The sequence below is a fragment of the Oncorhynchus kisutch genome, linkage group LG30 (assembly GCF_002021735.2).
Source record: "Oncorhynchus kisutch isolate 150728-3 linkage group LG30, Okis_V2, whole genome shotgun sequence".
NCBI lineage: Eukaryota > Metazoa > Chordata > Actinopteri > Salmoniformes > Salmonidae > Oncorhynchus > Oncorhynchus kisutch.
The window spans coordinates 770,011-797,356 of NC_034203.2; the positions used below are offsets into that span (position 1 = coordinate 770,011).

The 27,346-nt window shown below is 40.8% G+C and overlaps 2 protein-coding genes across 3 annotated transcripts in view; both read right to left on the minus strand.

Annotated features, from left to right (window-relative positions):
• LOC109874853 (protein disulfide-isomerase TMX3-like) overlaps positions 1-2,937 on the minus strand; it is a 41,076-nt gene extending 38,139 nt beyond the window's left edge. Inside the window, exons 1-4 of the mRNA XM_020466887.2 lie at positions 2,734-2,937; positions 2,471-2,534; positions 2,105-2,147; positions 1,706-1,829 (exon numbers count right to left, since the gene is read on the minus strand). Coding sequence (XP_020322476.1) covers positions 1,706-1,829; positions 2,105-2,147; positions 2,471-2,534; positions 2,734-2,767 — 265 coding nt within the window. The 5' untranslated portion in view covers positions 2,768-2,937. The remainder of the gene's footprint in view (positions 1-1,705; positions 1,830-2,104; positions 2,148-2,470; positions 2,535-2,733) is intronic.
• Positions 2,938-13,884: 10,947 nt separating this feature from the next.
• Positions 13,885-27,192, minus strand: si:dkey-154p10.3 (zinc finger protein 454). 2 transcript variants are annotated; one of them, XM_020466879.2, is made up of 8 exons: positions 27,070-27,192; positions 26,059-26,608; positions 25,191-25,881; positions 23,140-23,236; positions 19,751-19,963; positions 17,106-17,239; positions 16,060-16,183; positions 13,885-15,861 (listed from the first exon to the last, which is right to left on the minus strand). In XM_020466879.2, the coding sequence occupies exons 1-8, from the start codon at positions 27,084-27,086 to the stop codon at positions 15,654-15,656; spliced, it is 2,034 nt and encodes a 677-aa protein (XP_020322468.1). In that variant the 5' UTR covers positions 27,087-27,192; the 3' UTR covers positions 13,885-15,653. The 2 variants fall into 2 exon arrangements, with proteins under 2 accessions (XP_020322468.1, XP_020322470.1); XM_020466881.2 differs by having other exon boundaries at positions 26,960-27,183.
• Positions 27,193-27,346: the final 154 nt, after the last annotated feature.

The window sequence follows — 27,346 nt, forward strand, 5'->3', positions numbered from 1 at the left end:
CACTTTAGTAAAAATAAATAAAAACCCTCTTCACGACTGTCTTGGTGTGTTTGGACCATGATAGTTTGTTGGTGATGTGGGAACTATCGACCCGCTCCACTACAGCTCCGTCGTTGTTAATGGGGACCTGTTCAGCCCTCCTTTTCCTGTAGTCTACGATCAGGTCCTTTGTCCTTTGGCTCACATTGAGGGAGAGGTTGTTGTCCTGGTACCACACTGCCAGGTCTCTGAACTCCTTCCTATAAGGCGGTCTCATCGTTGTCTGTGATCAGGCCTACCACATTCATCTTCATGAAGCCATTGTTATAGTAAAGTTATGGTTTTATATGACTAAATATCTCAAACATTTTGACATAGTTCAGTACATGTACAAGGTAAGATACATCTAATGTAATGGCTGACAGGTTTAGGCCAACATGGTGGACAGAGAGATCATTCTTCAAGATGTAAGCCTGCTACTTAAAAAAATCTTCACAATGAGAGAGAGAGAGAGTAGCTAACCAGTTAACCTACTCCACTCCCTCATACAGGAGCAGATAATAGGGGATTTGAAGGTTTAACAAAGCCGAACAGCACTGAAAATGCTCACTACACTGTTAGCCCATCTGGTTTGCATGGCTTACCATCTGTTGCACAAAACACACTTACATACACACAAACATACACACAGTTGGAAGGGCTTTTAAAGCTTCACTAAGCCTATTAGTGTGAACAGACTGACCTAATCCTGGCTCTGTGGGCCTAAATATGACAGGGCACTGTGACTGGTTGCCTTATTGCACAATTTGGTAAACCCTTCATCTATGATGAACATAAGAAAACTATTTCAGAGACCATTTATATAATGGATGGATCAAGTGGCGATAAGTGACAACGATATAGGATAGTGGTTATTAAGAGAATATTCGGTCAATAGCAGTTGACAAGTCTGTATTTCAGCATAGTTTTAATAACTACAAAATACATGCTAAATGTATTATACAGATTATTATATTATTACAAGATGTTTTGTAAATATGCAGATATTCTGTCACTATTGTATATTGACCAACCAGCAGATGTCAGTGCTGCCTGAGAGTGATTTAAAACCTTCCTTGGTTTGGTTTTGGTTTGGGATGCATTTTGCTCCAGTAACTTTTCAGCAACTAAGAAACTATTTGGATCAATTCACACTTTCTATCCCAGTCCTTATGATCTAAACAGTAAAAGCAGGAGTACTTGTTGTAGTATGATGAACTACAGTACCCATAATGCCCTGTATCAGATATCCAATTTAATCTTTAAAAAGACGTTCCTGAAGCTATGACAATGGTGTCCTGTCTCCTTACCAATACATGGTGTCACAGTGCAATCCGAACAGAGAGACCGTACCAAAATATCTGTATTTTCTTAAAGCAGGCTCTGAGAAGGCTTTAATTGAAGAAAACAAAATACTAATGGCTAATTAGGTGTTAGATATTCCTCTATTTTTCAACACAGTTTTCCTGTTTTATCCTCTTCCTCTTCTCCAGTATCTTTCTCATCAGCACAATACTTTTTCCCGCCAGGCAGTCAGTTTTGTATTCTGTTAGTCACCTTATATTGTTGTAATATTTTTATTTATTTTTTGACTGTTTTTTAACTGTTTTTTTACTGTTGTTCTGCCATATGTCTTGTCTTTTTGTTCTGTCTTAACTTAATGTGCAAATCAGATAATTCGACTCACTGGTGTGGGCTGTGGCGTCGACCTTGCCCACGTTGACTGGAGACCCCATACTTTTCAGCTCAGCCCCGATTTCATACCACACTGGGTCCAGCTGCTTGCAGTAGGTACACCAGGGAGCGTAGAACTGACACCAAACATGTGGGGCACAATCACCACAATTTAAAATGCATTTATATTTCTGCTCTCAAATAAAACCATTTTCAACTAAAGAAACATGACGTCACACAACATACATGATAAAAAAACGCATCAAATCTATGTGTGCACGCGTATTTCAATGTCATTCGTGCGTATTTTAATGTCCCCTCTTGCATTCTCTTGATGTTGCCCTAAAGTATACAATGCTTTTTCACATATTATTAGGGGTTTTCTTGTGTATAAAATTGCATCCATACTTACTTGTATAAGCCATATCTCATCAGGCATTCGTGTGTCTTTAAACCTGCAAATTAGTAAGAGAAATCAACAACCATTGGTAAATGTATACAGTGAAAATGCATTTTATGATAAACTTTTCACAATCCTTTCTAGGTACGGGTGTGTAGCCTTAACATTTTTAAGGACCATGGACAGAGGATGACCTGTGTGCCTTGTAAAGTGGTGTGGGTAACAGCAATCTACTTTCATATTTCGTTATTTGGCGGATTTTTTATTGTTATGGAATTCATAGACCAAAACGTCTAGTCTGCCATTTCAGCATTATTATCAAAGCAATAACTAGCAACATCTTTCTAATTAATAAAAATAACTTACGAAATAACTTACGTGTCATCGAGCTCTTCAACGAAGGCTGAAACCGTAGCTATACTCAACAAAAACGTCAAAGAAACTAGAGGCATACAGAGTAAATATTACAATAAGGACACAACTGACACAAACCAACTGGAACAAATTAAAACAGGCTATTATTGCTCGTTAAGAACATTAAGCAATTAACTGGACCATCATGATAAATTCGAGTAACCTACAAAATACACGGTCGCCTAATCAACATCGCAAGTTTGTATTGACATTCATTAGTAGCCTACCTGTACACAAGACGACAAACTTTTTATTTTCCATAATTTTCACGCAATGATTTATCCAATAAATAATCAATCAGCGACTTCACTAGTGAAGCAATGATCCGGTTCGGTTTCTCCGCTGCCGTTTGTCTGCTGCGCTTAGATTGTTGAGCAACAAGGCCACAAATCCTGGAACAGTCTGTCAAAGTAAAAGCCCCCTTTTAAAATGGAACGTTCTTGGATGGTCAACCTGGTCTCATAGCCTTTCGTATTGCTCTGTACATAAACCGTTGTACTTCATTTTACTACGATATTAATGGTATTCATTTGTGTATGTCTATCACCCATATCGTATGATCTGTTACAAATCAGAATTCATATTTTATGTTACGAATTTGCATAACGTAGAATATGTTGTGAATTTTGTAAATGTACTATATATTACAGATTTGCAAAAACGTATGATATGTTACGAATTCTAGCTAGGTGGCAGCTAGCTAATGTTAGCTAGGCTAGGTGTTAAGGTTTAGGAGTTAGGTTAAATAATTAGGTTAGGGGAAATGATGGCTAAAAGGGTTAAGGTTAGGCGACAGGTTAGCTAACATGCTAAGTAGTCGCAAAAGTAGTAAGTAGGTGAAAAGGTGCTAATTAGCTAAAATAGTCTGTGATGTGATTCAACCTTGCAACTTTTGGTTGCTAAACATTCGCATCAAGTAACCATCTGTCTTATGTAGCCATACCACCCTTAACATATCATACTAATTTGAGTGTCTCAGGTGTACATTTATTAAGTTACGTCTAGTCTATGAGACCAGGCTGGAATGGGTGATCTCTCTCGGATGTAGGCCTGTTTGAAAGACCGTGTATTGGATTTGACATTGCATGGACTGCAATGTAATTTTTCGCTACACCTGTTAACATATTTATTGGTGGGTCCGCAAATGTTAAAGCTTACAGAGTGGCTTTAAATTATTTCTAGGACTTTTAATAATATGACATAAGTGGCAGCAATAAAATAAGTGTTACACAATCTTGCCACCCTTAATTTGGAGATGTGTTAAATGGTTAATCAAAAACTTCATCCTACCTTGATTCAAACAGAGTAGTGAAAGAATACAAATAATGTGGTTCACTCTTTATTCAAAATGTAAGTCTAGTAATTTATTTGAAATATCTATCAGCAAACTATCATCAAAATAAAAATAGGCCTATAAATACATTGAGAAAAAAATTGCAAACAATAACAGAAATGTTAAAGGAATATCCATATAGAAAAACATTGTGTAGCAATCTAATAAAGAGATGATGACAATTTTCACAATACAATTACAGGGAATAATAGGAAACGTAGGCTTTTAGTGTTTTTGTTTTTGTCGTTTCCTGTTTTGCATGTTATTTTGGCATTAATATGTGTCACATATCAGTTTGCAAACAATGTAAAAAAGTAAGTAATTGAGTTAATAAAGCTGCATACAAACATGGTCTCTTTTTTTGCTTTCTTGAGTAAGGCAGCTCCAAAATGCAGGTGTTTCAGCCTAGCTCAGTGCTTTCTGTGGTGGTGGGGCAGCCAGCAGAAAATACGGAGCATAGGAGTTGGTCATGTTCTCTAGTTTCACAGTGATTGGCTCAGTGTTCTGTCACTCATGGGGACACTACACGCAAAATCTACGGGGAGAGCTCGGAAAGTCAAGCCATAGAGTTACATTAGAAGTGCCCATCCAAGAAGGCTCAAGGTCATTGGCCACAGATAAAATGACGTCAAATCACATATCTACGGTAGCTTTGATTGGCATGATCATGTCAACATCATACTTTCAAAATCTTAGCTAGACAAGCAGTCATCATCATGAATCAAGTTGACAATCTACTGGCAAATCCTTTTCTATCCTTGTCATATGAAGAGAAATTATAGCTAAAATGTATCGGTGCTCATCGGCCATTGGACATAAACATTACACAACCAGTTGGAAATCCAAAATTAAAAAATTTGTGGTTTGGAAGGAAGTGGCTAACTGCAAGCGTTCCAAAGCAATCACTAGCCTGCTATTCAGTGGAGAGGATGTGTGGTCCAAGTCTGGGTTTAAGGGTCTCTTTTCCAAGCTTAAAAGGATAAACACTCAAATGCTAGCACCATGGGTCAGAAAATGTTGAATACATTGGCCATGCTGTCAATCCAGCATGACTTCTGCCGTATTCAAAACAACTGGATACTCGGAACTGGGAAATCTCAGACTTCAGTGAGTTCAAGACAACTGGGGACTTGGAACAAAATGAGCTCTGACTAGGAAAATACGTTTTGAACGGTAATCTAAATCGGAATTCCAAGTCAGGAACTCGGGTCTCTTTCTAGAGCTCCGACCTGAAGATCACTGGCGACATGACTCAACCTTGTTTTTTTTGTTGTCTTGAAAGCACCATACATCCAGAGAATGCCAGACTTTGATGACAAAGTTTGCTGACAAAATTTACCCACAAGAAGTATCGCAGTGCCAACAAGGTGAGTCCAAAAATGTATTGTATGCTGCTGCATAGATTATGTAATATACCAGAGAGATATATATACAGTAGCTAAGAAAGTAAGTGTATGTTGTGTAGTAAGCTCTTAGTAGCCCATGTGTCTCACACTAATAATTTGGTCTATTTACCCCTCCTAACTTATCCTACGGTTCTGACTTGGTGGTGCACATGTAACCTATAGCCTGTTTTAGAGAAATATCATCATCGAATATTGTAAGGGCTTTCATTGTCTTCTTACATGCCCCATTATTTAGCGTTCAGCGTTCAACACCATAGTGCCCTCAAAGCTCACCAATACCCTGGGACTAAACAGCTCCCTCTGCAACTGGATCCTGGACTTCCTGACGGGCCGCCCCCAGGTGGTAAGGGTAGGTAATAGAGGTCGACCGATTATGATTTTTTTAACGCCGATACCTATTCCGATTATTGGAGGACCAAAAAAGCCGACAACGATTAATCGGACGATTTAAAAAAAAAAGTATTTGTAATAATGACAATTACAACAATACTGAACAACAATAAATTCAATTTAGCCTCAAGTAAATAATGAAACATGTTCAATTTTGGTTTAAATAATGCAAAAACAAAGTGTTGGAGAAGAAAATAAAAGTGCAATATGTGCTATGTAAGAAAGCTAACGTTTCAGTTCCTTGCTCAGAACATGAGAACATATGAAAGCTGGTGGTTCCTTATCACATGAGTCTTCAATATTCCCAGGTAAGATAAATGGTTGATTCAGGTGCAAGAGGGACTTTGCAATTAATTGCAATTCATCTGATCACTCTTCATAACATTCTGGAGTATATGCAAATTGCCATCATACAAACTGAGGCAGCAGATTTTTTTTAAGGGGTGGATCAGCTTAATATTGCGGAAAGAATGTTGCTTCCATCAATGTAATTGTCTGCACCATTTCCAATCCCCCATATATTGTTTGGGTAAATATATTTTTCCATACACGCATGCAAACATATACACATACCTATATAGACATAAATACTTAAAAAAAAGAATATACCTTTATTATTATTCCCCGCAAACCCTACCACCCTTCCCCCAATTGGAGTAAACTAATAAATACTTCTGCTTCTACCTTCAATGTATACATCTTATACACATTTTACAGACAGTCTACTTTACAATAGTTCTCTCTTGTTTGTTCTTAGTCCTTCCTCTTTTTCTATTTGTAACTCGTGCTATGTCACAAAAGTTCTGAACCTATATACATTTTACAGATCCTGTATGGTTTACATTGGTTATCTTGTTATTAGTCCCACCCTTCAGCTCCATTCAACCCATCCCATCAATCATTTCGGATTTCTATTTGCCATATTTTTCAACTGTGCTGTGATGCTTCACAAAATAACTGAACCTTTCTATTCTCATAGTTTCTACAGATTGTAAATTTAAAATAATTATTATATTATTGATTGATTGACTATGGCTTTTCAGATCACCCAGTATTGCTATCTTTAGCGTTAGTTCTAGGCAAATGTTGCAATTCTTCAGCCATTCCTGGACCTGTGACCAAAAACGAGCTACATATGGACAATACCAAGATAAATTATCTAAAGACTCTGCCTCCTCACAGCAGAATCTGCAGAGCTGGGAAGATTGTATCCCCATATATATATATAACATTATATTAGTTGCAACTATTTTGCAATTTATATGGCACAGCTGTCAGTTTTTTGGTCGTTAAATGAAATTGGCATGTGTTTTTATTTATCACACTTTTCTTTAACCATTTATGTTCTTTAATACAGGGCCGACATACAAGTTCCTTACTTTTTTCCCCTTCTACTTGCCTCTTCCATTTTTGTGGTAATGCTGCAATTAAACGGTTGTAATTTTGGGTAGAGCAGACATTTCCATATGTTTATGTTAGCTGCATTTGTGACATAACTCCACCAGTCATATTTATGATATCATTCACTAAAATTATACCTTTTTTAAACATTTCTTCTATCAATTAGTATATTTGAATTTAACCACAATACTTGTTGTATTATTTGTTCTGTCATTTCAGGTGGATTAAACTGAAATTGCAACCAACTTTCTAAGGCTTGTTTCAAAAAATAAAGATATTTTGGAGAATATTTCCTTTTCAAACAACCAAAAGTGAGCAGGTGTAATCTGAATGAAGGGAAAAAGGCCCTTCTTGAACATAGGATGAGACATTCATACCAATTTACTAGAGAACCAGTTTTGATTTAAGTATAACTTTTGTATGACTGATGCCTCTAGTGAGAGGTCTAATGCTTTCATATTTAATAATTTCTGCCCTCCGAATTCATATTCATTATATAAATAGGCCCTTTTAATTTTATCTGGCTTGCCCTTCCAAATAAAAAGCAGGTCACTAGGTGTAGGCAAAACCATAAGCACATAGGTAAACTGTGATATGACTAAAGAGTTCATCAGGGTGATTTTTCCACAAATAGACAGGTATTTTCCTTTCCATGGTAGCAAGATCTTACCTATTTTTGCTAAATTTCTATAAAAATGTATTGGAGTGAGATCATTTCTTTCTTTTGGGATTTGTATACCGAGTATGTCCACATCTCCGTCAGACCATTTAATTGGTAAACTACATGGTAATGTAAAATGTGATTTTTTTTTTGTGATCCAATACGTAATTGTCACGACAGATTTCCTCCTCTTCCTCCGAAGAGGTGTAGCAAGGATCGGACCAATATGCATCGTGGTAGGTGTCCATGTTATTTAATAAGAAAACTCAACATGAACACAAATACAAAATAACAAAGTGAACTGGCAACGAAACAGTCCCGTGTGGCACAAACACAGACACAGGAAACAATCCCCCACAAAACCCAACACAGGCTACCTAAATATGGTTCCCAATCAGAGACAATGACTAACACCTGCCTCTGATTGAGAACCATATCAGGCCAAACATAGAAATAGACAAACTAGACATACAACATAAAATGCCCACTCAGCTCACGTCCTGACATAAAACAAAGAAAACACAAAAGAACTATGGTCAGAACGTGAGGGACAGCTCAGGACTGAGGGGCAGCTCAGGACTGAGGGGCAGCTCAGGACTGAGGGATAGCTCAGGCTGGTTGACGGCTCTGAGAGCTTCTGGCTGACTGACGGCTCTGGCAGCTCCTGGTTGACTGACGGCTCTGGCGGATCCTGGCTGAATGGCGGCTCTGGCGGATCCTGGCTGAATGGCGGCTCTGGCGGATCCTGGCTGAATGGCGGATCCTGGCGGCTCTGGAGGATCCTGGCTGACTGGCGGCTCTGGAGGATCCTGGCTGACTGGCGGCTCTGGAGGATCCTGGCTGACTGGTGGCTCTGGCGGATCCTGGCTGACTGGCGGCTCTGGAGGATCCTGGCTGACTGGCGGCTCTGGAGGATCCTGGCTGACTGGCGGCTCCTGGCTGACTGGTGGCTTCTTGCAGACTGGCGGCAGCTCTGGCGGCTCCTTGCAGACTGGCAGCTCTGGCGGCTCCTTGCAGACTGGCGGGAAACTCTGGCAGCTCTGGACAGACGGGAGACTCTAGTAGCTCTGGACAGACGGGAGACTCTAGTAGCTCTGGACAGGCGGGAGACTCTAGCAGCTCTGGAAAGGCGGGAGACTCTAGCAGCTCTGGACAGGCAACCGGAGGGCTGGTGCATGGAGGTGGCACTGGATAGACCGGACCGTGCAGGTGCACTGGAGCTCTTGAGCACCGAGCCTGCCCAACCTTACCTGGCTCGATGCCCACTCTAGCCCGGCCGATACGAGGAGGTGGAATGTATCGCATCGGGCTATGCACCCTTACTGGGGTCACCGTGCGCTCCACAGCATAACACGGTGCCTGCCCGGTCCCTCTCGCTCTCCGGTAAGCACAGGAAGTTGGCACAGGTCTCCTACCTGGCGTAGCCACACTCCCTGTGTGCTCCCCCCAATACATTTTTGGGGCTGCTTATCGGGCTTCCTTGCCAGTCGCGTTCCCTCGTATCATTTGCTCCTCTCTCCAGCTGCCTCCACCTGTTCCCATGGTAGGCGATCCCTACCAGCCAGGATCTCCTCCCATGTGTAGCAACCCTTGCCATCCAAAACGTCATCCCATGTCCAGGAATCCTGACATTGCTGCTGCTGCTTCTCCTGCTGCACTTTGGGTCTGCGATATTTTTCTGGCTTAGCCCAGGGTCCTCTCCCCTCTAGGATTTCCTCCCACGTCCAGGAGTCTTGTGTCCTCGGCCGCTGCCTGTCACCACGCTGCTTGGTCCTGTTGTGGTGGGTGATTCTGTCATGACAGATTTCCTCCTCTTCCTCTGAAGAGGTGTAGCAAAGATCGGACCACTATGCAGCGTGGTAGGTGTCCATGTTATTTAATAAGAAAACTCAACATGAACACAAATACAAAATAACAAAGTGAACTGGCAACGAAACAGTCCCGTGTGGCACAAACACAGACACAGGAAACAATCCCCCACAAAACCAAACACAAAACAGGCTACCTAAATATGGTTCCCAATCAGAGACAATGACTAACACCTGCCAAACATAGAAATAGACAAACTAGACATACAACATAGAATGCCGACTCAGCTTACGTCCTGACCAACACTAAAACAAAGAAAACACAAAAGAACTATGGTCAGAACGTGACAGTAATATAGTAGACTTATCATAATTTGGTTTTAATCCAGAAAGGATAGCAAAAGTATCTAGATCCTCTGAGGCCTTGGAGGCTAATTGTGGTTTTAAAAGAAAACATGAATCAATTAGCGTACAATGACACCTTAGTTTTTAAGCCACGGATTTCTAATCCCTTAATATTATTGTTTGATCTAATCTTAACAGCTAACATTTCGATGGCAATAATAAACAGATATGCCGATTGTGGACAACCTTGTTTTACACCTCTAGATAGTTTAAAACTTTGAGATATAGCCATTATTTACTATTTTACACCTAGGGTTACTATACATAACTTTAACCCATTTTATAAGAGATTGAAATATTCTAGGCATTTATATATAAACTCCAGTCGTACTTTATCAAAAGCCTTTTCAAAATCAGCTATGAAAACCAGGCCTGGTGTCCCTGATATTTTACAGTATTCTATTGTTTCCAGTACTTGTCTTGTATTATATTATCTCCAATGTATCGTCCATGTAAAAACCTGCCTGATTAGGATGAATAATATCTGACAATACTTTAATTCTATGCGCCAAGCATTATGCTAGGATTTTTGCATCACAACACTGAAGTGTAAGAGGTCTCCAATTTTTTTAATGGACTGGATTTTTATACATACCACTTGGGTCCTGTTTCAGTAATAATGATGTCAGACCTTCTTGTTGCGTATCTGATAATCTACCATTTATATAGGAATGGTTAAAACATGCTAATAATGGTCCTTTGAGTATGTCAAAAAAAGTTTTGCAAACTTCCACTGGTATGCCATCCAGCCCTGGAGTTTTCCCCATCCTTAAAGTCCCCAATTGCATCAAGCGGTTCCTCCTCTGTAATTTGGCCTTCACATGAGTCTTTCTGTACAGATGTTAATTTTACATCATTAATAGGAAGAAAATCCATACAACTCATTTCAGTTAGTGGAGATGGAGGAGCCTGAAACGAAAACGTATTCTTAAAGTACTTTACTTTTGTAACGGTTTTTTTCCGCTGAAGGAGTGGAGGATGCAGCGTGGTTAGAGTTCAACATGTTTAATCAAGACCATACACGAGAACACTACAAAATAACAAATGTGAAAACCGAAACAGTCCTATCTGGTGCAATGACACAAAGACAGAATACAATCACCCACAAAATACCCAAAGAACATGGCTGCCTAAATATGGTTCCCAATCAGAGACAACGACAGACAGCTGCCTCTAATTGAGAACTAATCTAGGCAACCATAGACATACAAAACTACCTAGAAAGGAAACAGCCCCATAAACATACAAAAGCCCTAGACCAGACAAACACATAAATCCCCCTCGTCACACCCTGACCTAACCAAAATAATAAAGAAAACAAAGATAACTATGGCCAGGGCGTGACAACTTTCCTCTTTCATAATGTAATTTGGTGAATCATGCGTGACTCCATCATTTGTAACAAGTTTCAATAAAAAAAAATTGGTAGCATTTCTATATTGAAAATTGAAAAATAATTTGGTGCATTTTTCCCCATATTCCATCCAGTTCACTTTATTTTTATAATATATTACACTGGATATTTCTTGAATAAATTCCTCCATTTCCTTTTGTTTTTCCTCTAACTTATTCTGTGCCTCTATGGTACCGTTTTCATTGCTATCTAACTGTACTGTTAGTCCTTCCATTTCCTTTGTTAATATGGACTCTTTTGATCTAAATTGCTTTTGTTTTACAGATGACTACTGAATTGCATGGACTCTAAAGGCACACTTAAAAGTGTCCCATACAATATGGGGATCTGCTGTACCTATGCTATGTCTGGAAAAAGTCAGTTATACATTCTTCTGTCCTAGCTCTAAACAATTTATCATCTAGTAGGCTTTGATTAAATTTCCAATATCCTCGCCCACGTGAAAATTCTGTAAGAGTAATATATATGCCGATTATGTGATGATCCGACCGCATTCTGTCCCCAATCAACACTTTTGTACTTTTGGAGCCAGAGAGAATGGCATAAGAAAGTAGTCAAGATGACTAGCTTGATTAAGCCTCTGCCATGTATATCTCACTAGATCAGGGTATTTAAGTCTCCATATATCCATTAATTCCAATATATCCATGACATTCATGATTTCCTTAAGTGCCTGAGGGTGATAGTTTGTAGTGTGATTTCCTTTCCGTTCCATAGAGGTATTTAAGACCATATTAAAATCTCCCACCATAATAATAGAGTCTAGTGTTGCTTGTAGAGTTGATAAATTCTTATATGTATTTTCAAAGAAGCTTGGATCATCATTATTCAGACCGTATAGGTTAATAAGCCACATCTGTTTACTGTCCAATAACATGTTTAAAATAATCCACCTACCTTGAGGATCTGTTTGGACAATTTGCACATTTGGATCAAAATTATTGTTAATTAATGTCACGCCCTGGCCATAGAGAGGCTTTTATTCTATTTTTTTGTGTTTGGCCGGGTGTGGTTCTCAATCAGAGGCAGCTGTCTATCGTTGTCTCCGATTGAGAATCATACTTAGGTAGCTTTTTCCCACCTGTGTTTTGTGGGTAGTTATTTTCAGTTTTGTGTTTCTGCACCTGACAGAACTGTTCGTTGTTGTTTTGCTCTTTGTTATTTTATTCAAGTGTTTTGAGAATAAATCATGAACACTTACCCCCCTGCGCTCTGGTCCACTTCTTCATCAGATGAGTGTTACAATTAAAACCATCACCCCTTTTGAATTTCTTTGCCCATGGGCTAAATATATTTCGCCTCCCCAGTTATTTTTCCACAAAACTTCATCTAAAATTGTTGAATGGGTTTCCTGTAAACAATAGATATTATATTCCTTCTCTTTTAGCCAGGTAAATGCTGATCGTCTTTTCTTATTATCTGCTAGGCCATTACAACTCTAACTGGCTTATTTCACCACTTACCATAATGAGACACAACTTCCAATTATTTTTATCAAAATATATGTTTGTAAACATACCATTAAAAAGTAACATGATGATTGAGTGTCTAAATAGCTGTCCCATGATATTTGCATTGCTACTAGGTCCCTACTATTCCACCCGCTAAAAGCCCTCCTCATCCCGAGTTGGGTTGTCATCTCAATGCCCGGCAGACCACCTGTATCCCATAGCCCTGAACCGACTGGGATCCATCCTTTGAAAAGAGCACACAGTGCCATTTACCGAATTGAAGTAGATCAACTGCCAAATGCATTTCCATCGCCCTCAACTCGATTTGTATTATATATAGCTGTGGATCATCCTCTATTGTCCCTAACATCTTTTACTCCTTCGCAACGGTTGTGGGATACACACATACACCCACACACACTCAACCCTTTCCCCCCACACAACCATAAGCTCACATTCTCAACAATTGCACCATCTCAGAGCCCAACTCAAGAAATGTCTTGATTTGCAAATGCACTACAGAAGGCCTGCAAGACCGCGCAAAAAATGGGCAGAAATTGAGAGATTTTGTTAACCATTGTCACATCCTAGATGATGGAGGTCAAGTGTACACCTTTTCCCTGAAACACCCACAATACGGTCATCCGTATTGACCATATTCCCAAGCATCTCCATGCAGTCAGACCCTGCCACCAGGGTCACAATAATATACCCCCTCTCTGAATGTCCGAGTGTGAACCCCTCTCCATGGGTTACTGCAGCTAGTGTTGCCAGCACTGCCACTGCCTGGGTGGGGCACCCCACCGGAATCCCCACCAGCTAGGTACAAGGTCGTCAAGGTTCTCATTAGTAGCTTTGAGAATTTCCTTGTGTAGTATGCTCTCCCTTTAGTGGGCTTTGGCTTTGCAGGACCAACCCTGCCAAGCAGGCTCAGAATCTTGAGGGGGCAGTGCTGCTCTTGGTCTCTGACCTCATTTTGGCTAAATACAGACCGCTTACAGCAGGCACATAAAACAGTTAGGGACTTCTCCTTAGTATCTGGGTCATTCAGGTGGGTGTCTAGGGTATAGGGTCGTGGACCGTACCATTAAAATAGGATCATAAATAAATAATTCGCTATAATTTATTTTAAAATTGTTCCACAATCATAGGACAATAAATAAATACCTATAATTCATTATAAAAGACATCGTGGCAGCAGACCTTGTGAAAATTAATATTTGTGTCAGTCTCAAAACTTTTGGCTGCGGGTGTAGTGTCCAAATAATATCCAAGCGCTCCGATTGGTTGGGAATAGCAGCGTTATAATGGGTGAGGGATAACTAAGGTAGGCTGAACAGCCAAACTAATGGGACTTCAGGGACTGTGAGGGAAAGTCAGGTAGAGAGGAGGAGCAGGACAGATTTTTTTACAGGCCTACTGCATAGAAAATGTATGTTTGGGAAAGTGGAGGAGAGAAAGTGCATTGGTGTGACTACTTTTGGCCGGTTATGATAACATTGTCGCACTGATGCATTGCAAATGGTGGCACAGGACATACAGAGATGAACACAGTGAAAAAGCAGACCCAATGGAATTGACAACCATTACAAAAATGGAAATCACTTGCAAACCACTTAAGCAATGAGGCAATGACATGCTGTAAAAGATGTGCAGGCTAAACTGAGTTTGTTGTTGAATTACTACATTTAAGTATGAATTACTATATTATTTCTCGTTAGGCCTACATTTACATTGAAGTATTATTTGCAGTTGTCACTATGACAATGAACACACACTGTAAGCACTGAATGGTCTGAACCAGTGTCTGTGAGTTAGAGACCTCATGAATGGTCTTGTGTTAGCACCTTATTAATAGGCGGCTTGCAGTAGGATAAGTTGATCAGTTGATTGAAAGGGTAGGACTGTAGAACGATAAATGATCAACTTTCCTTTAGTGTGGATGCTCACCAACGTTTTACAGTTACTGTATGTAGCCTATAGTTGATCATTAGTTGTCGTTATAGTTATTGGCTTGCTGGATGGCCCAGGCCTTAACTATACAACAACACTAACGTTATTATCACAACAAAACTAGCCTACTATAAAGTCTACTTACACTAATTCATGTTTACTTGACTTTTATTCTCCTAAAATTGACTCTGGCAAGTTTGGCACCGGCGTACTGCAGTAGAGAGGTAAAGCGGAAGTCGAATCCATCACTTCTGTCATTTGGTTGTGCTCATAGCAACGTTCGAAAATGGGGTGGATTTGAGCTTAAAAATTACATTTACATGTCGGCTATGCCCGGAAATGCCCTTGTCTGGAGCAAAGGATCCCAATTACAAACTCTCAAAAAAAAGTGTTCCAAACTCAAAAAAAACTGGCAATAATGAATATTACATGAAAAAAGATTGTATGTAGTTTCTTGCAATTGTCCTCTCTGACTAAATAATATCTCACTCAAAACTGTGATCCCTAAAAAATGTGTCCGGGGATTTGGTCAACTCCGTCAGATTTGTCTAAAATCCTACATTTATCAGGAATGAGCAGGGTCAGCTACACCATAAGGACCCCTTCTCCAGCTAGCCTGTTCTCTCTGTTCCTGCACGGCAAGCGGTACCGATTCAACTTCAGAAACTTCACAGAAAATTATTTGGTTATTACTATGTAATTACCAATTACCATTTCATTTCTAAAGAAATATAAAGTATTGTGAGGTGTAGTAAAATAAATGTACTTGTTTAATATGATTAAAGACACATTTTCATTCAAGATCAGGGTCATGTTCCATTAGGCCACACAATGGAAAAGGAAGTCCAGGTAGTCCCTCTCAATCAGTCAGTTTTCTTTCGTTTGGTGACTACTGAACATGACCCAGAGAGGTTATTTGTCAGGATTACTGGACCCTTCCTGCAGAGACAGAGGATTTGGGACGTTTGGGTGTCCTTGGTCCCAATACGTGGGATGGTTCAGAAGAGTGGTGCTTGCGCACATGGCGCAGCAGCAGCTGGCGGTCCGGTGTAGCGTACGGACAGAGGTGGCAGGGGAAAGACTCGCCTGTGTGGTGGCGTCGTGCGTGGAGATCTAAGCTCTTTTTCTGGATGCTACAGAAAGATTGAAAGAGAAAGAGGGAGATAGTGAGAGCGAGACAGACAGGGAGGGAGAGAGAGAGCTAACTTACAATGTCGGCAGTGTGGGAGACTGGCGAGGCACACAGAGTAGGTCATTGAGGAGTAGAGATAGAGTTAGCAAACGATTAACATGAACTCTAAACATACATTAGTGGGTGTGTGTGTGGTTACCTGCTGTAGGGACAGTACTGGCAGCAGTAGGGCCTCTCCTGTGTGTGTGTGCGGGAGTGTCGGCGCAGGGAGCTGCTGTCGATGGAGGCGTAGGGACACTGAAGGCATTTGAAGGGCTTCTCACCTACAGGTAGATAGTTGACAGCTCAGAGGTCACAAAGACAGTAAGGGTTCAATCTGAACCTTTTATCACATATTATTGTCACACTAAAAACTCTGTACAAGATTATTGGTGGGCTCAGAACATTGTTTTTCAGTTTGAAAAGCTGGCTTTTCACTAGTCACTACAGTGGGTATTTAAAGGCAAGTACAACAATCCATGTGACTGTGGCCCTCAAGGACAGGTTGGGAACTCTGCACCCCTTGTATAGTAGAAAGACATTTTTAAACCCAAAGCTGCTGTAGATAACTGTTTTATTGGGCCAGAGTAGGTAGCTACTTAAAGGGCAATTTCAACACTTTTCAACCTCATTTTCATAATCTTCAGCAAAAAAACTGTTACTATTATGGGGTTCAGTAGCTTTCCAACTATTGACAAAAAAAATGTTTTGCTCAGAATCAAACTGCAAATTATTACTCTGTTGCCCAGTGCACCCCAATTCCTAAAAAAAATGGCTGCATTATATAGTAAATATTGGTGTCGGCTTTCCTGCATGTTTCTCGGGGTGGCCCTATCTGGGAGAAACACTGAATTCCCCTAAACATTGTGTTTGTTATGTATATATATCATGTCAGTGGAATGGAAAATTGACCTATATGGGATGAACATATAGGTCAATATGGGAGGAGTTCCTCCTCCAACAGTGTTCCCGACACTGGATTTTGCATGTCCAGCTATTCTGGACTTGTCTCTTTACAATACAAATGTAACACTCCAAAACGTACACATTTCCCACATGTACAAGTCACACACACAGTAATATGTGCCTTACTACACAGGTAGAACATTGAGGTACAACAATGTAATGAATAACACCAGTGTGTGTGTGTCCTTGTGCGGACTACAGTACCAGCTAGGATGATTGAATATGGTCTAAAGACGTTACCTGTATGAACACGGAGGTGCTGTACCAGTGAGGCCTTGAGCCGGGTGCTGTAGTGGCAATGGGGACACTCAAAGGGCTTGTCCCCCTGGTGGATGCCCATGTGGCGACGCATGGTCAGCTTGGTGGAGAACTTCCTGTCATGGCAGGAAACAGGGCTCATTGAGATGCATTTACAACACGTTATGAAGGCTTTATATGTCATTCAGAAAGTCTTTATAAGCACTACATCAATGCTTCAGAAATTGTGTATACATTAAGGCCTTAAAGGTTGCAGTTTGTTTAAAGTGGGCTTCCTCTATGCCTGTCTCTCAAACACACACCGTAGCATTTACTTGATATGTGCTGCAACTATACCACCATAACGTGGCAATGATTCTATGAAAGTTTTACACATAGAATTAGAACACTAGAACATGAACCTTCTTATAAACCACGTTTCCATCCACAGCTTTTATGTGCATAAAGTCATAACATATATAATGGTGGGAACTTTTTGTGTTGGTAAAATTAATTATGCAAGAAATGTCAGTAGAAATGCTTTTATGAGCAAATATTGATATAATAACCATCATATCAAAGTAAACTTCATGTCACATGATGACATGTCCTCCCACTACAACTCGTCGGGAAAGCATGCAGTTTACTAGGCTACAGATGTAATAAGTTATGAACTGATGAGCTTGATGCTCCTTTACAAAAAATATCGAGGGTCTTATTCTGGTGACATGATGATCGATGCTTGGCAAACTAAAATATTATCGCTCTTATCATAATAATCTCATCATTTAGACTAGCCTACCTGCACTGTATCCGTTATTGGCTAGAGCACACGTGCCAAGACCAGAGGAGGCACATTTGCTATTTAACCCAAAGGTTTTTGTGACAAAACTCAGTAGAGTGAGTGGTGTGGAAAATGTGATGCAAACACATTGAACTTTAGATTTTTATTTTGAACATGAAAACTTAAGCGAAAAATTACTTTGTGTGCACTACGCCATCACGCACTAATTTCTAGCCGCACAAAGTCCGTTTGGTGGAGACACCACTGGTGAAAAAAATAGTATTTTCTTAATGCAGATTTTAGAATATTCGCATTCAAATCTGTCGCCAATTGGATTGAAACCTAGCTACTGATGCAGTAAGGCCAATGGAACTCGATCCAAACAATGGAAACGCACGGGGGAAAGATTTGACGAATATCCACTTTGTTAAAATCAGATTTTTTGAATGTGCACCAATCTGGCATCCTTCTTCTATCCGCCATGGTCTCCGTTCAATTGACCTCTTTACCGCATCTATGATGGTATGAAAGATCAGCCATTTTGGCAAGGGAGTTGTTCAACTACGGTTTGCCAGTGCTGTGCTAAGAATCTTAAAAAATTTATAGTGTAAAACTATCTGCACTGTATGTTTGTTAGCTAGCTAGCCATCCAGTTAGCTAGCTAACCATCCATTTCCATAAATGTTTCTAAATAACTGCCAATATGGCAACATTCCATTTGTACAAAACCTGTATAAACAGTATTTTTAATTGTTAAATGTGATACGCCGTGTGTAACATTCATTTGTAGTTTACTCCGCTACTTGAGTCGTCATCATCTATATCAGTCAGTCAGTCACTCCACACAGACCTAGTACCACACCGTCACTTAAGGAGCGCTCTACCAGTGCTGGCAGGGGCCTAAATCAGTATGTTTGTGCAACAGTATCTTCTAAATCAAAGAGGAATAGGCGAAGCATGAATATGTTGGCTACATGAATAAAGATTTAATGTAACCAAAGATTATAGGGTCCCCAAAGAAACACAGAACATCACTTTGGTTCCTACCCTGTCACAATAACTCGTCCATGGCATTTTCATTTGTTGCCATGTCAAACAAACACTGTATTCAAAGTGCCCAGTATTATTTATATTCTAACTATAGACTTGTAATAAAACATTCTATTTCCATGATTCCAAAAGTTCATCCAAGTGTTTTGATCTATATCACAATTGCAACATTTGGTTAAAAATAAGGCCTCGTTTTTTTGCCCATATCGTGACAGTGTGGAAATGATCTCAAATGAGTGCAAGAAATGCTGAAATTGATGGAAATGCAGGAAATTATTTTAGGTTGAAGTTGAATTGAACAGTATAAAACAATCAGAATGGAGAAAGACCCATTGAAATCATTTAGAATGTATGTGTTGCCACCTTAGGGTCACGTACTACTCAAAGCAAATGTAGAACTTTTATTAATCAAAAACATCAAATACCGTCAAATAGTCATACCGTAAAATTAAAATACCATATATGATATGATATTTTGGCCATATCGCCCAGCCCTAATCAAATGCCTTACTTTTATTTTCCTGCACAAGTAAAAGCAGGAAATGCATCACCTATGCCTCTACTGCCATTCATTAGACTTGTTTGGATTTCTCTTTGACCACAATGGCTGCCATTTTCAGACCATTCTGGAACTTTGAGGGGTTTAATTGAATAGGATCTCTATGGTTTTACAGCCCAGTTTTATATGGTACTGAAAACACACAGAAAAGGAAATAAACAAACAAAGCTTCTGCAATACTCTTTTCTTCCACAACAAACTGTACTCTGACCCCTTGTGGTAAAATGTGTTACTGACACTTCTGAGTGACTGTACCTGTTGCAGAGGGCACAGCAGAACTCTTTCCTCCCTTTCTTCCTCACCGATTCCTCCGCTTTCTGCCCTTGCTCCTCTCTGCGCTCCTCTCTGCCCTCCTCTCCGTCCTTTCTTCCCCTCTGCTTCGGCATCCACTTATTCCACTTTTCTGGCTCCACTCCTTGCAGATCTTGTGGGTAATTACTTTCGTGGGTGAACTTCCTCAAAGCACACCTGTGAGTTGGAGATGGCAACGTTAAATGGACCATCTGCACTTGAAAACAACAAATCGGTCACGACGCCATTGTCGTTTTGGTAAACAGCTGAGGGACGGATGGGTTGTCGAAATATAACCAGCCTCAAATTCATGAAGACAGCCATTAATGCAAGGGCTGACCATCCATGAGATCAAACTTATAGTTTTAACCATTTGAGGCTATAAAGTGTCTAAAAAAGCTCACAGTGCATTCGGGAAGTATTCAAACCCCTTTACTTTTTCCACATTGATACTTTACAGCCTTATTCAGAAATGGATTCAACTGTTTTTTTCCTAAATCAATCTACACACAATACCCCATAATGACGAGGCAAATTTTTTTGGACACACCTGATTCCAGGGTTTTTCTTAATTTTTTACAATTTTCTACATTGTAGAATAATAGTGAAGACATCAGAACTATGAAATAAGACACACGGAATCATGTAGTAAGCATGAAATTGTAAAATCAAAAAAATATATATATATATATTTGAGATTCTTCAAAGTATCCACCTTTTGCGTTGATGACAACTTTGCACACTCTTAGCATTCAACCAGCTTCATGAGGTAGTCACCTGGAATCCATTTCAAAAGTGAATTTCTGGAATTTCTTTCCTTCTTAATGCATTTTAGACAATCAGTTGTGTTGTGTCAAGGTAGGGGTGGTATACAGAAGATAGCCCAATTTGGTAAAAGACAAAGCCCATATTATGGGAAGAAAAGCTCAAATAACCAAAGAGAAACAACAGTCCATCACTACTTTAAGACATAAAGGTCAGTCAATATGGAAAATTTGCAGTTGCAAAAACCATCAAGCACTATGATGAAACTGGCTCTCATGAGGACCGCCTCATGAGACATTGTGAATCAGGCCTTCATGGTCCAATTGCTGCAAAGAAACCACTACTAAAGGGACTCCCGAGTGGCGCAGCGGTCTAAGGCACTGCATCCTCAGTGCTAGAGGCGTCACTACAGACCCTGGTTCGATTCCAGGCTGTATCACAAACGGCCGTTATTGGGAGTCCCATAGGGCGCCGCACAATTGGCCCAGCGTCGTCCGGGTTACGGTTTGGCCGAGGTAGGCCGTCATTGTAAATAAGAATTTTTTCTTAACTGACTTGCCTAGCTAAAAAAAGTTTTAAAAAAATAAGTAGAAGAGACTTGCTTGGCCCAAGAAACACGAGCAATGGACATTAGACCGGTGGAAATCTGTCCTTTGGTTTGATGAGTCCAAATTGGAGATTTCTGTTTCCAACCACTGTGTCTTTGTGAGACACAGAGCGAGGTGAACAGATGATCTCAGCATGTGTGGTTCCCACCGTGAAGCATGGAGGAGGTATGATGCTGCTTTGCTGGTGACACTGTCAGTGATTCTGCAGCAATACGCCATCCCATCTGTTTAGCGGGACTATCATTTGTTTTTCAACAGGACGTGCTGCATCAGATGACCTGGCCTCCACAATCACCCGACCTCAACCCAATTGAGATGGTTTGGGATGAGTTGGACCGCAGAGTGAAGGAAAAGCAACCAACAAGTGCTCAGTATATGTGGGAACTCCTTCAAGGCTGTTGGAAAAGCATTCCAGGTGAAGCTGGTTGAGAGAATGCCAAGAGTGTGCAAAGCTGTCATCAGCTACTATGAAGAATCTAAAATATATTTCGATTTGTTTAAAAAAACTTGGTTACTATATGATTTGATGTCTTCACTACTATTCTACAATGTAGAAAACAGTAAAAATAGATAAAAACTCTTGACTGCTAGGTGTGTCCAAACTTTTGACTAGTACTGTAACTATTCAGACGCTTTATTCAGTACTTTGTTGAAGGACCTTTGGCAGCGATAACAGCCTCGAGTCTTCTTGGGAATGATGCTACAAGCTTGGCACACTTGTATTTGGGGGTTACTCCCATTCTTCTCTGCAAGTAATCCATCTCAAACTCTGTCAGGTTGGATGGGGAGCATCACTGCAGAGCTATTTTCAGGTATCTTCAGAGATGTTTGATCGTGTTCAAGTCCGGGCTCTGGCTGGGCCCCTCAAGGCATTCAGGTTTCGTCAGACCAGAGCATCTTGTTTCTCATGGTCAGAGTCCTTTAGGGGCCATTTGGCAAACTCCAAGCGGGCTGTCGTGCCTTTTACTGAGGAGTGGCTGGCCACTCTACCATAAAGGCCTGACTGGTGGAGTGCTGCAGAGATGGTTGTCCTTCTGGAAGGTTCTCCCATCTCCACAGAGGAACTCTGGAGCTGTTATTAGTGACCATTGGCTTCTTGGGCACCTCCCTGACCAAGACCCTTCTCCCCCGATTGCTCAGTTTGGCCGGGCGGCCAGCTCTAGGAAGAGTCTTGGTGGTTCTAAACTTATTGGGGAACTTCAATGCTGCAGACATTTTTTGGTACCCTTCCCCAGATCTGTGCCTCGACACAATCCTTTCTCGGAGCTCTATGGAAAATTCCTTCGACGTCATGGCTTGTTTTTTTCTCTGACATGCACTGTCAACTGTGGGTCCTTATACAGACAGGTGTGTGCCTTTCCAAATCATGTCCAATCAATTGAATTTACCACAGGTACATTTCTACCACCAATCAAGTGGTAGAAACATCAAGGATGATCAATGGAAACAGGATGCACCTGAGCGCAATGAGTCACAAGAGTCTGAATACTTATGTAAATAAGGTATTTATGAAATTTCATTTATTAAAAAAAAAAACTGTTTGAGACAAAAGTTATATTCTTCACTAATCAATGGGTATACAGTATATCTTTACCAAGTATATTATCAAGTCCAAAATGGTTGTACCAATACCAGATTGCCCCTTTAATGGTCAAAGACGTATGGTTGAGATAATCAACTCTCTCAACTGTGTTCAAAGACCAACTTGTGAAAATTCATCCAAATAGATTTTATACAGTATTCTCATTAAAATTCTTTAAAAAGTCAATTTTTCCTGAGCCATTTGATTGAGCCATTGTGCCATGTCTAATCATTGATTACTTCACAGAATAGAGGGAAGAAGGATGCATTTTTTATGAAACTCAAATATGGCATATGTCCAGACCAAATGCTTTTAAAATATTTTGGGTGCACACAATGAGTAGGTTGGTTTGTTGCTCTCAGACTATGGCGCAGGAAGGGAACAGGCAAACTACTTACACAACATGGGTGCTCAGTCCATCCGGGTTTGTCAGTCTGTCCCCAAAGGCTTTGTGCTCTGAGAGAATGTGTTTGTGCAGCTTGTCCCATGACTTATCTGGAAGACAGACAGAGATGGTACAGCTGGGTAAAATTTGTATCATCTGTATTAATGTAAATGTATTCATCGCTGAATAGAGTTGGAAAGCTGCTGGTAATTTACCAAAGTTAACAGAATCTTTGGTAACTTGGGGAATTAAAGACACACTCCTGATATTTTCCTTTTGAAAAACAATATCCCAAGAATAAATACAGTACTGTACACACATAGGGTAAAAAAAATACATTGCGCAAATAGTGTACTTTTTAGAATGAATGTCCTTCTTGAAGCTTGTAGTTCTAGGAGTTGTTCTGATCGTGGTATTGTCGGTAACCACCCTTTCTTGCGGGAACAATTAGCTTGAGTTATGGTTATGGCTATGGTTTGGAGGGCTACTCCGATCCAGACTCATTGCGGAGAAGATACTAATGTATGTGAGCGTGGCTTTTAGCTGGAGCAAGGAGTCTGGGTAGCCAGTCAACCCAAACCAAGCCCAACCCAATGGCCAGTATACAGTATCAGTTTGACAAGTTGTATGAAGCTGCAACTCAGAGCATTGTTTATTCATACTATGTAATGTACTGTCAGTGTTTTTTGTGATGTTTTTTTTCTTTCTGATCAGAGAAATTAGCAATTGAAGTCGCTTGCGTTTCCACCCAAAATGAAGTGAAAGTACCAGCTACCGGGCTGTTCCTGCTTTTATCCATTTTGCTGGTCTCTTGTGTAATCAAATGTATCACAGCATTTTCTTTGCAGCTTTGGGTAGAAAACCAATAGCTTTTTGTGTGGTTATCCTCACAAGTTAAGCCAGTCCCCCATGAAAGCAATTCATTTTGTCCTTCTCTTAGCAACCCAACTCTCCTTGAATATGTCCAACATGTGGCAGCTCTCTGAGAGGGCTATGCCTATGGTGCAATTATCATATGAAGCCCAAAAATGTTATGGAGAATTGGGTTATTGACTAAACACAACCCAATACAAAACACTATACAGTGTATGTTTGGGACTTTTACCATTGAAAACCCTTAGAGACTATAACATAACTGCTGTAGCCTAACGGTTTGCTGTAGTCTAAGGGAATAAACCACACACAGGGGCAGTTTCCTGGACATAGATTAAGCCTAAGGGAAGGAAAAACTGAATTGCTTTCATTGAGGACTGGCTTGAATTGTGAGGATGATCACAATTTATTTTCATCACAAAAGCTATTGGTTTTCTACCCAAGGTTTGAAAGTGTTGTGATACATTTAATAAAACCCAAGAGACCAGCAACATGGATAAAAGGGTGTGGCAATAGCAGGAACAGCATCTGGTGAGCAAAACCTGGTACATTGACACTTATTTATCGGGGAAAATGCAAGCGACTTCAATTAATACTCTTTCTGAATGGGCAAAAACCATCACCAACAATACTCCAAGCAGCAGCTGCATACTACTTGTCAAACAGAGAACTGATACTGTATACTGGCCGTTGAGGTGGGCGGCTTTAAAAAAAAAAGTCTTACTCATTGTTAGGATGAAGTTTTGTCCAAATCAGATGTTACGTACTATATTTATTGAATGTTATCTGAATCCCATAAATTAAAATGGCCAATTTGGGTGCAATCAATTAGATTAAATTCTTCAGAGATCAAATTATATTTTAACAAAACAATATTGCAGAAATGCTTATCTTATTAGTTTCTAACTACAGAAACAATTTCAGAACAATCTTAGATGTTGGGTGTCAAAATCCTCTCGCATTTGTTGAGGTGGAACTACCCCAGAGATAATTACAGACATCTGTGATAATATGTACCCAAAAAGTACCCAAAAAGGCAACCGGATGTCACCTGATAAAATTAAAAAAACTTGACAGATACCAAAATTTGAGTAGTTTACTGGTAAAGATTCCAGTAATAAACCCTCCCTTTGCGACTCTATCACGGAACAAGTTCAATGTTAGGTGGAATAGTAGGGAACAGATCCTCACCACTGTAGTCACAGTGCTGGCACGTGAAGCATTCTTGAGGACTCCGCCGTTGACTGTGGTGCCGCCGCTCATGTGCATCCCGGGACTTAACACTCCGGAACTTCCGGAGACAAACCTGGCAGCCATGGGGCCTTATCCCCCTCTCTTTCTCTTTTTTCCCTCGCCGCATCCTCTTCCCGTGGGCCCTCCAGTGGCGCTCCATCTCCCCCCACCCGGCCGACGTCCAGCCGCACTGAAGGCACTTGAAGCCCCTGTCCCCGTTGTGGCATTTAAGGTGGACCTCAAGCAAGTGTCTAGAGGTCAGGGTGGCGCGGCAGAGAACACAGAACAGTGACCTCTGCTGCTTGGAGCCATGAGGAGGAGGGGACTGCTTTCCCTGGGACTGGGGCATTTTGTCATCCATCTTGTCATCCAGGGAGGTGTCTGACTCCAAACCCTCTTGCCCGATGGGAGTTGAGGGAAGCTGGGTAACCGCTCGGCCTGAGAGGCCCTTGTTGGCTGTGGAGATGCGACAGAGGCCCAGGGTCATGAGGTGAGCTGACTGGGCCATTTCATCATCCTTGGCCTCGTTTTTCACCACCGTGCCCATTGGACACGACAGGTTGACGGAGTTGGCAGCATCCAATCGGAACACGCTCTCCTCTTCGTCCTCCTCACCATGTCTCTCGTCCTCCTCAAACAAAGTGCTCACCTGTATAGGACCAGAGCAGGATAAACAAAACTGATTCTCAGCTACAAATCTGTGAATATATTGCCTACATAGAATTGGAAATTACTAGTCCACCTTTAGTGACGAATCTACTCGACTGGAATTTTCACTGCATTTGAAACACAATTTTTTCCCACTCCAGTTAAACTTCTCTCTTACCTCACAGGTCTGTGCAACGTGGAGGCTCCCGTCCGAGTTGGAACTCAGGGCCATGTCACATGACCGGGGACTGATATTGGGCAGCATGCCGTACATGGGCAGCAGGAAGGACATGCGCTCCAAGCCCATATGATCCATCTGGTCATCATCAGCATCCTTTGAGACAGAATGGAGGTCATCCTCCAGGTTGTAGCCTGGGGAGCCATTTTGGTCCAGTTCATCATCATCATCATCTTCTCTGTCAACTCCCACCCCTACCTCAAGGCCATTGTCCTTCTCAAGACAGGGAAGACCAGGGCAGGAGGAGGCTCCTAAATCGTGCCTCTCCAGTACGTGTGTTTGGATAATGCCTTTTAGGCCACTGGTGAACTGGCACACTCTGCAGCGGTAGACTTCAACCAGGAAGGCTTCGACTACGGAAGCCACTTGGGCCTCCAGCCCCTTAGCAGTGACACAGTACAAGGAGGTGACCGTCTCTTCTGGAAGGTGTAGTGTGACTGGCCTGATGTCCTGGAAATCATAATTGACTGGACTCATCATCTGGGTTGAGCTAACATGGGGAGACAGAGGGATTGCATGAGATTAGCATAACTAAAATGTTGGGGATGCAACATTAGCTTCGTTTGAACTACACTTGTCCTAGCCATACTCCGATTAAGCAAGATATTCTGTATTCAAGAGACATAATGAATAGAGAAAGTCTTGCTTAGCGTCTAACCTTACACTTGTTGACCATGCATAATAGGAAGAACTTAGTCATAGCACTACAAGTCAAGCTGGCTAGCTGTGGAAAATGCATGCATGCGAAACTGAAATCTACAATAAATACAAACACATGCACGTAGGTAGATAATGAAGAACACACACTGAATTTGCTGAAATATGCAACGTTTCTATTTACCACGATAGCTAGTTCGCGTTCATTACGTTTGATAAACATGGAATCGCGTTGAATTAAACTCGCTCGTCACCACAGAGCCAAATTCCAGGTAGCTAGGTAGCTAACGTTACCTAGATCTATAGTACATAGCAAGACATAAACGACAATAACGTCACATTTATATCAGCGATGAGTTCATGCTGTATGAAATGTAAACACGTCCGAAACGAACTGGATCCCAGCTGCCAATGAGCCAACCTGCTGACTTTTTTAGGGACCACAGACTGTTAATGGAATAGTTCGTTTCAGTGCAGTAAATTACATTTAGTCTTATTGACTTATAATTATATAATAGTGTGTCACATCAAAATATAGGCCCAAAGAAGATTCATTATTTCGAAATCTCTT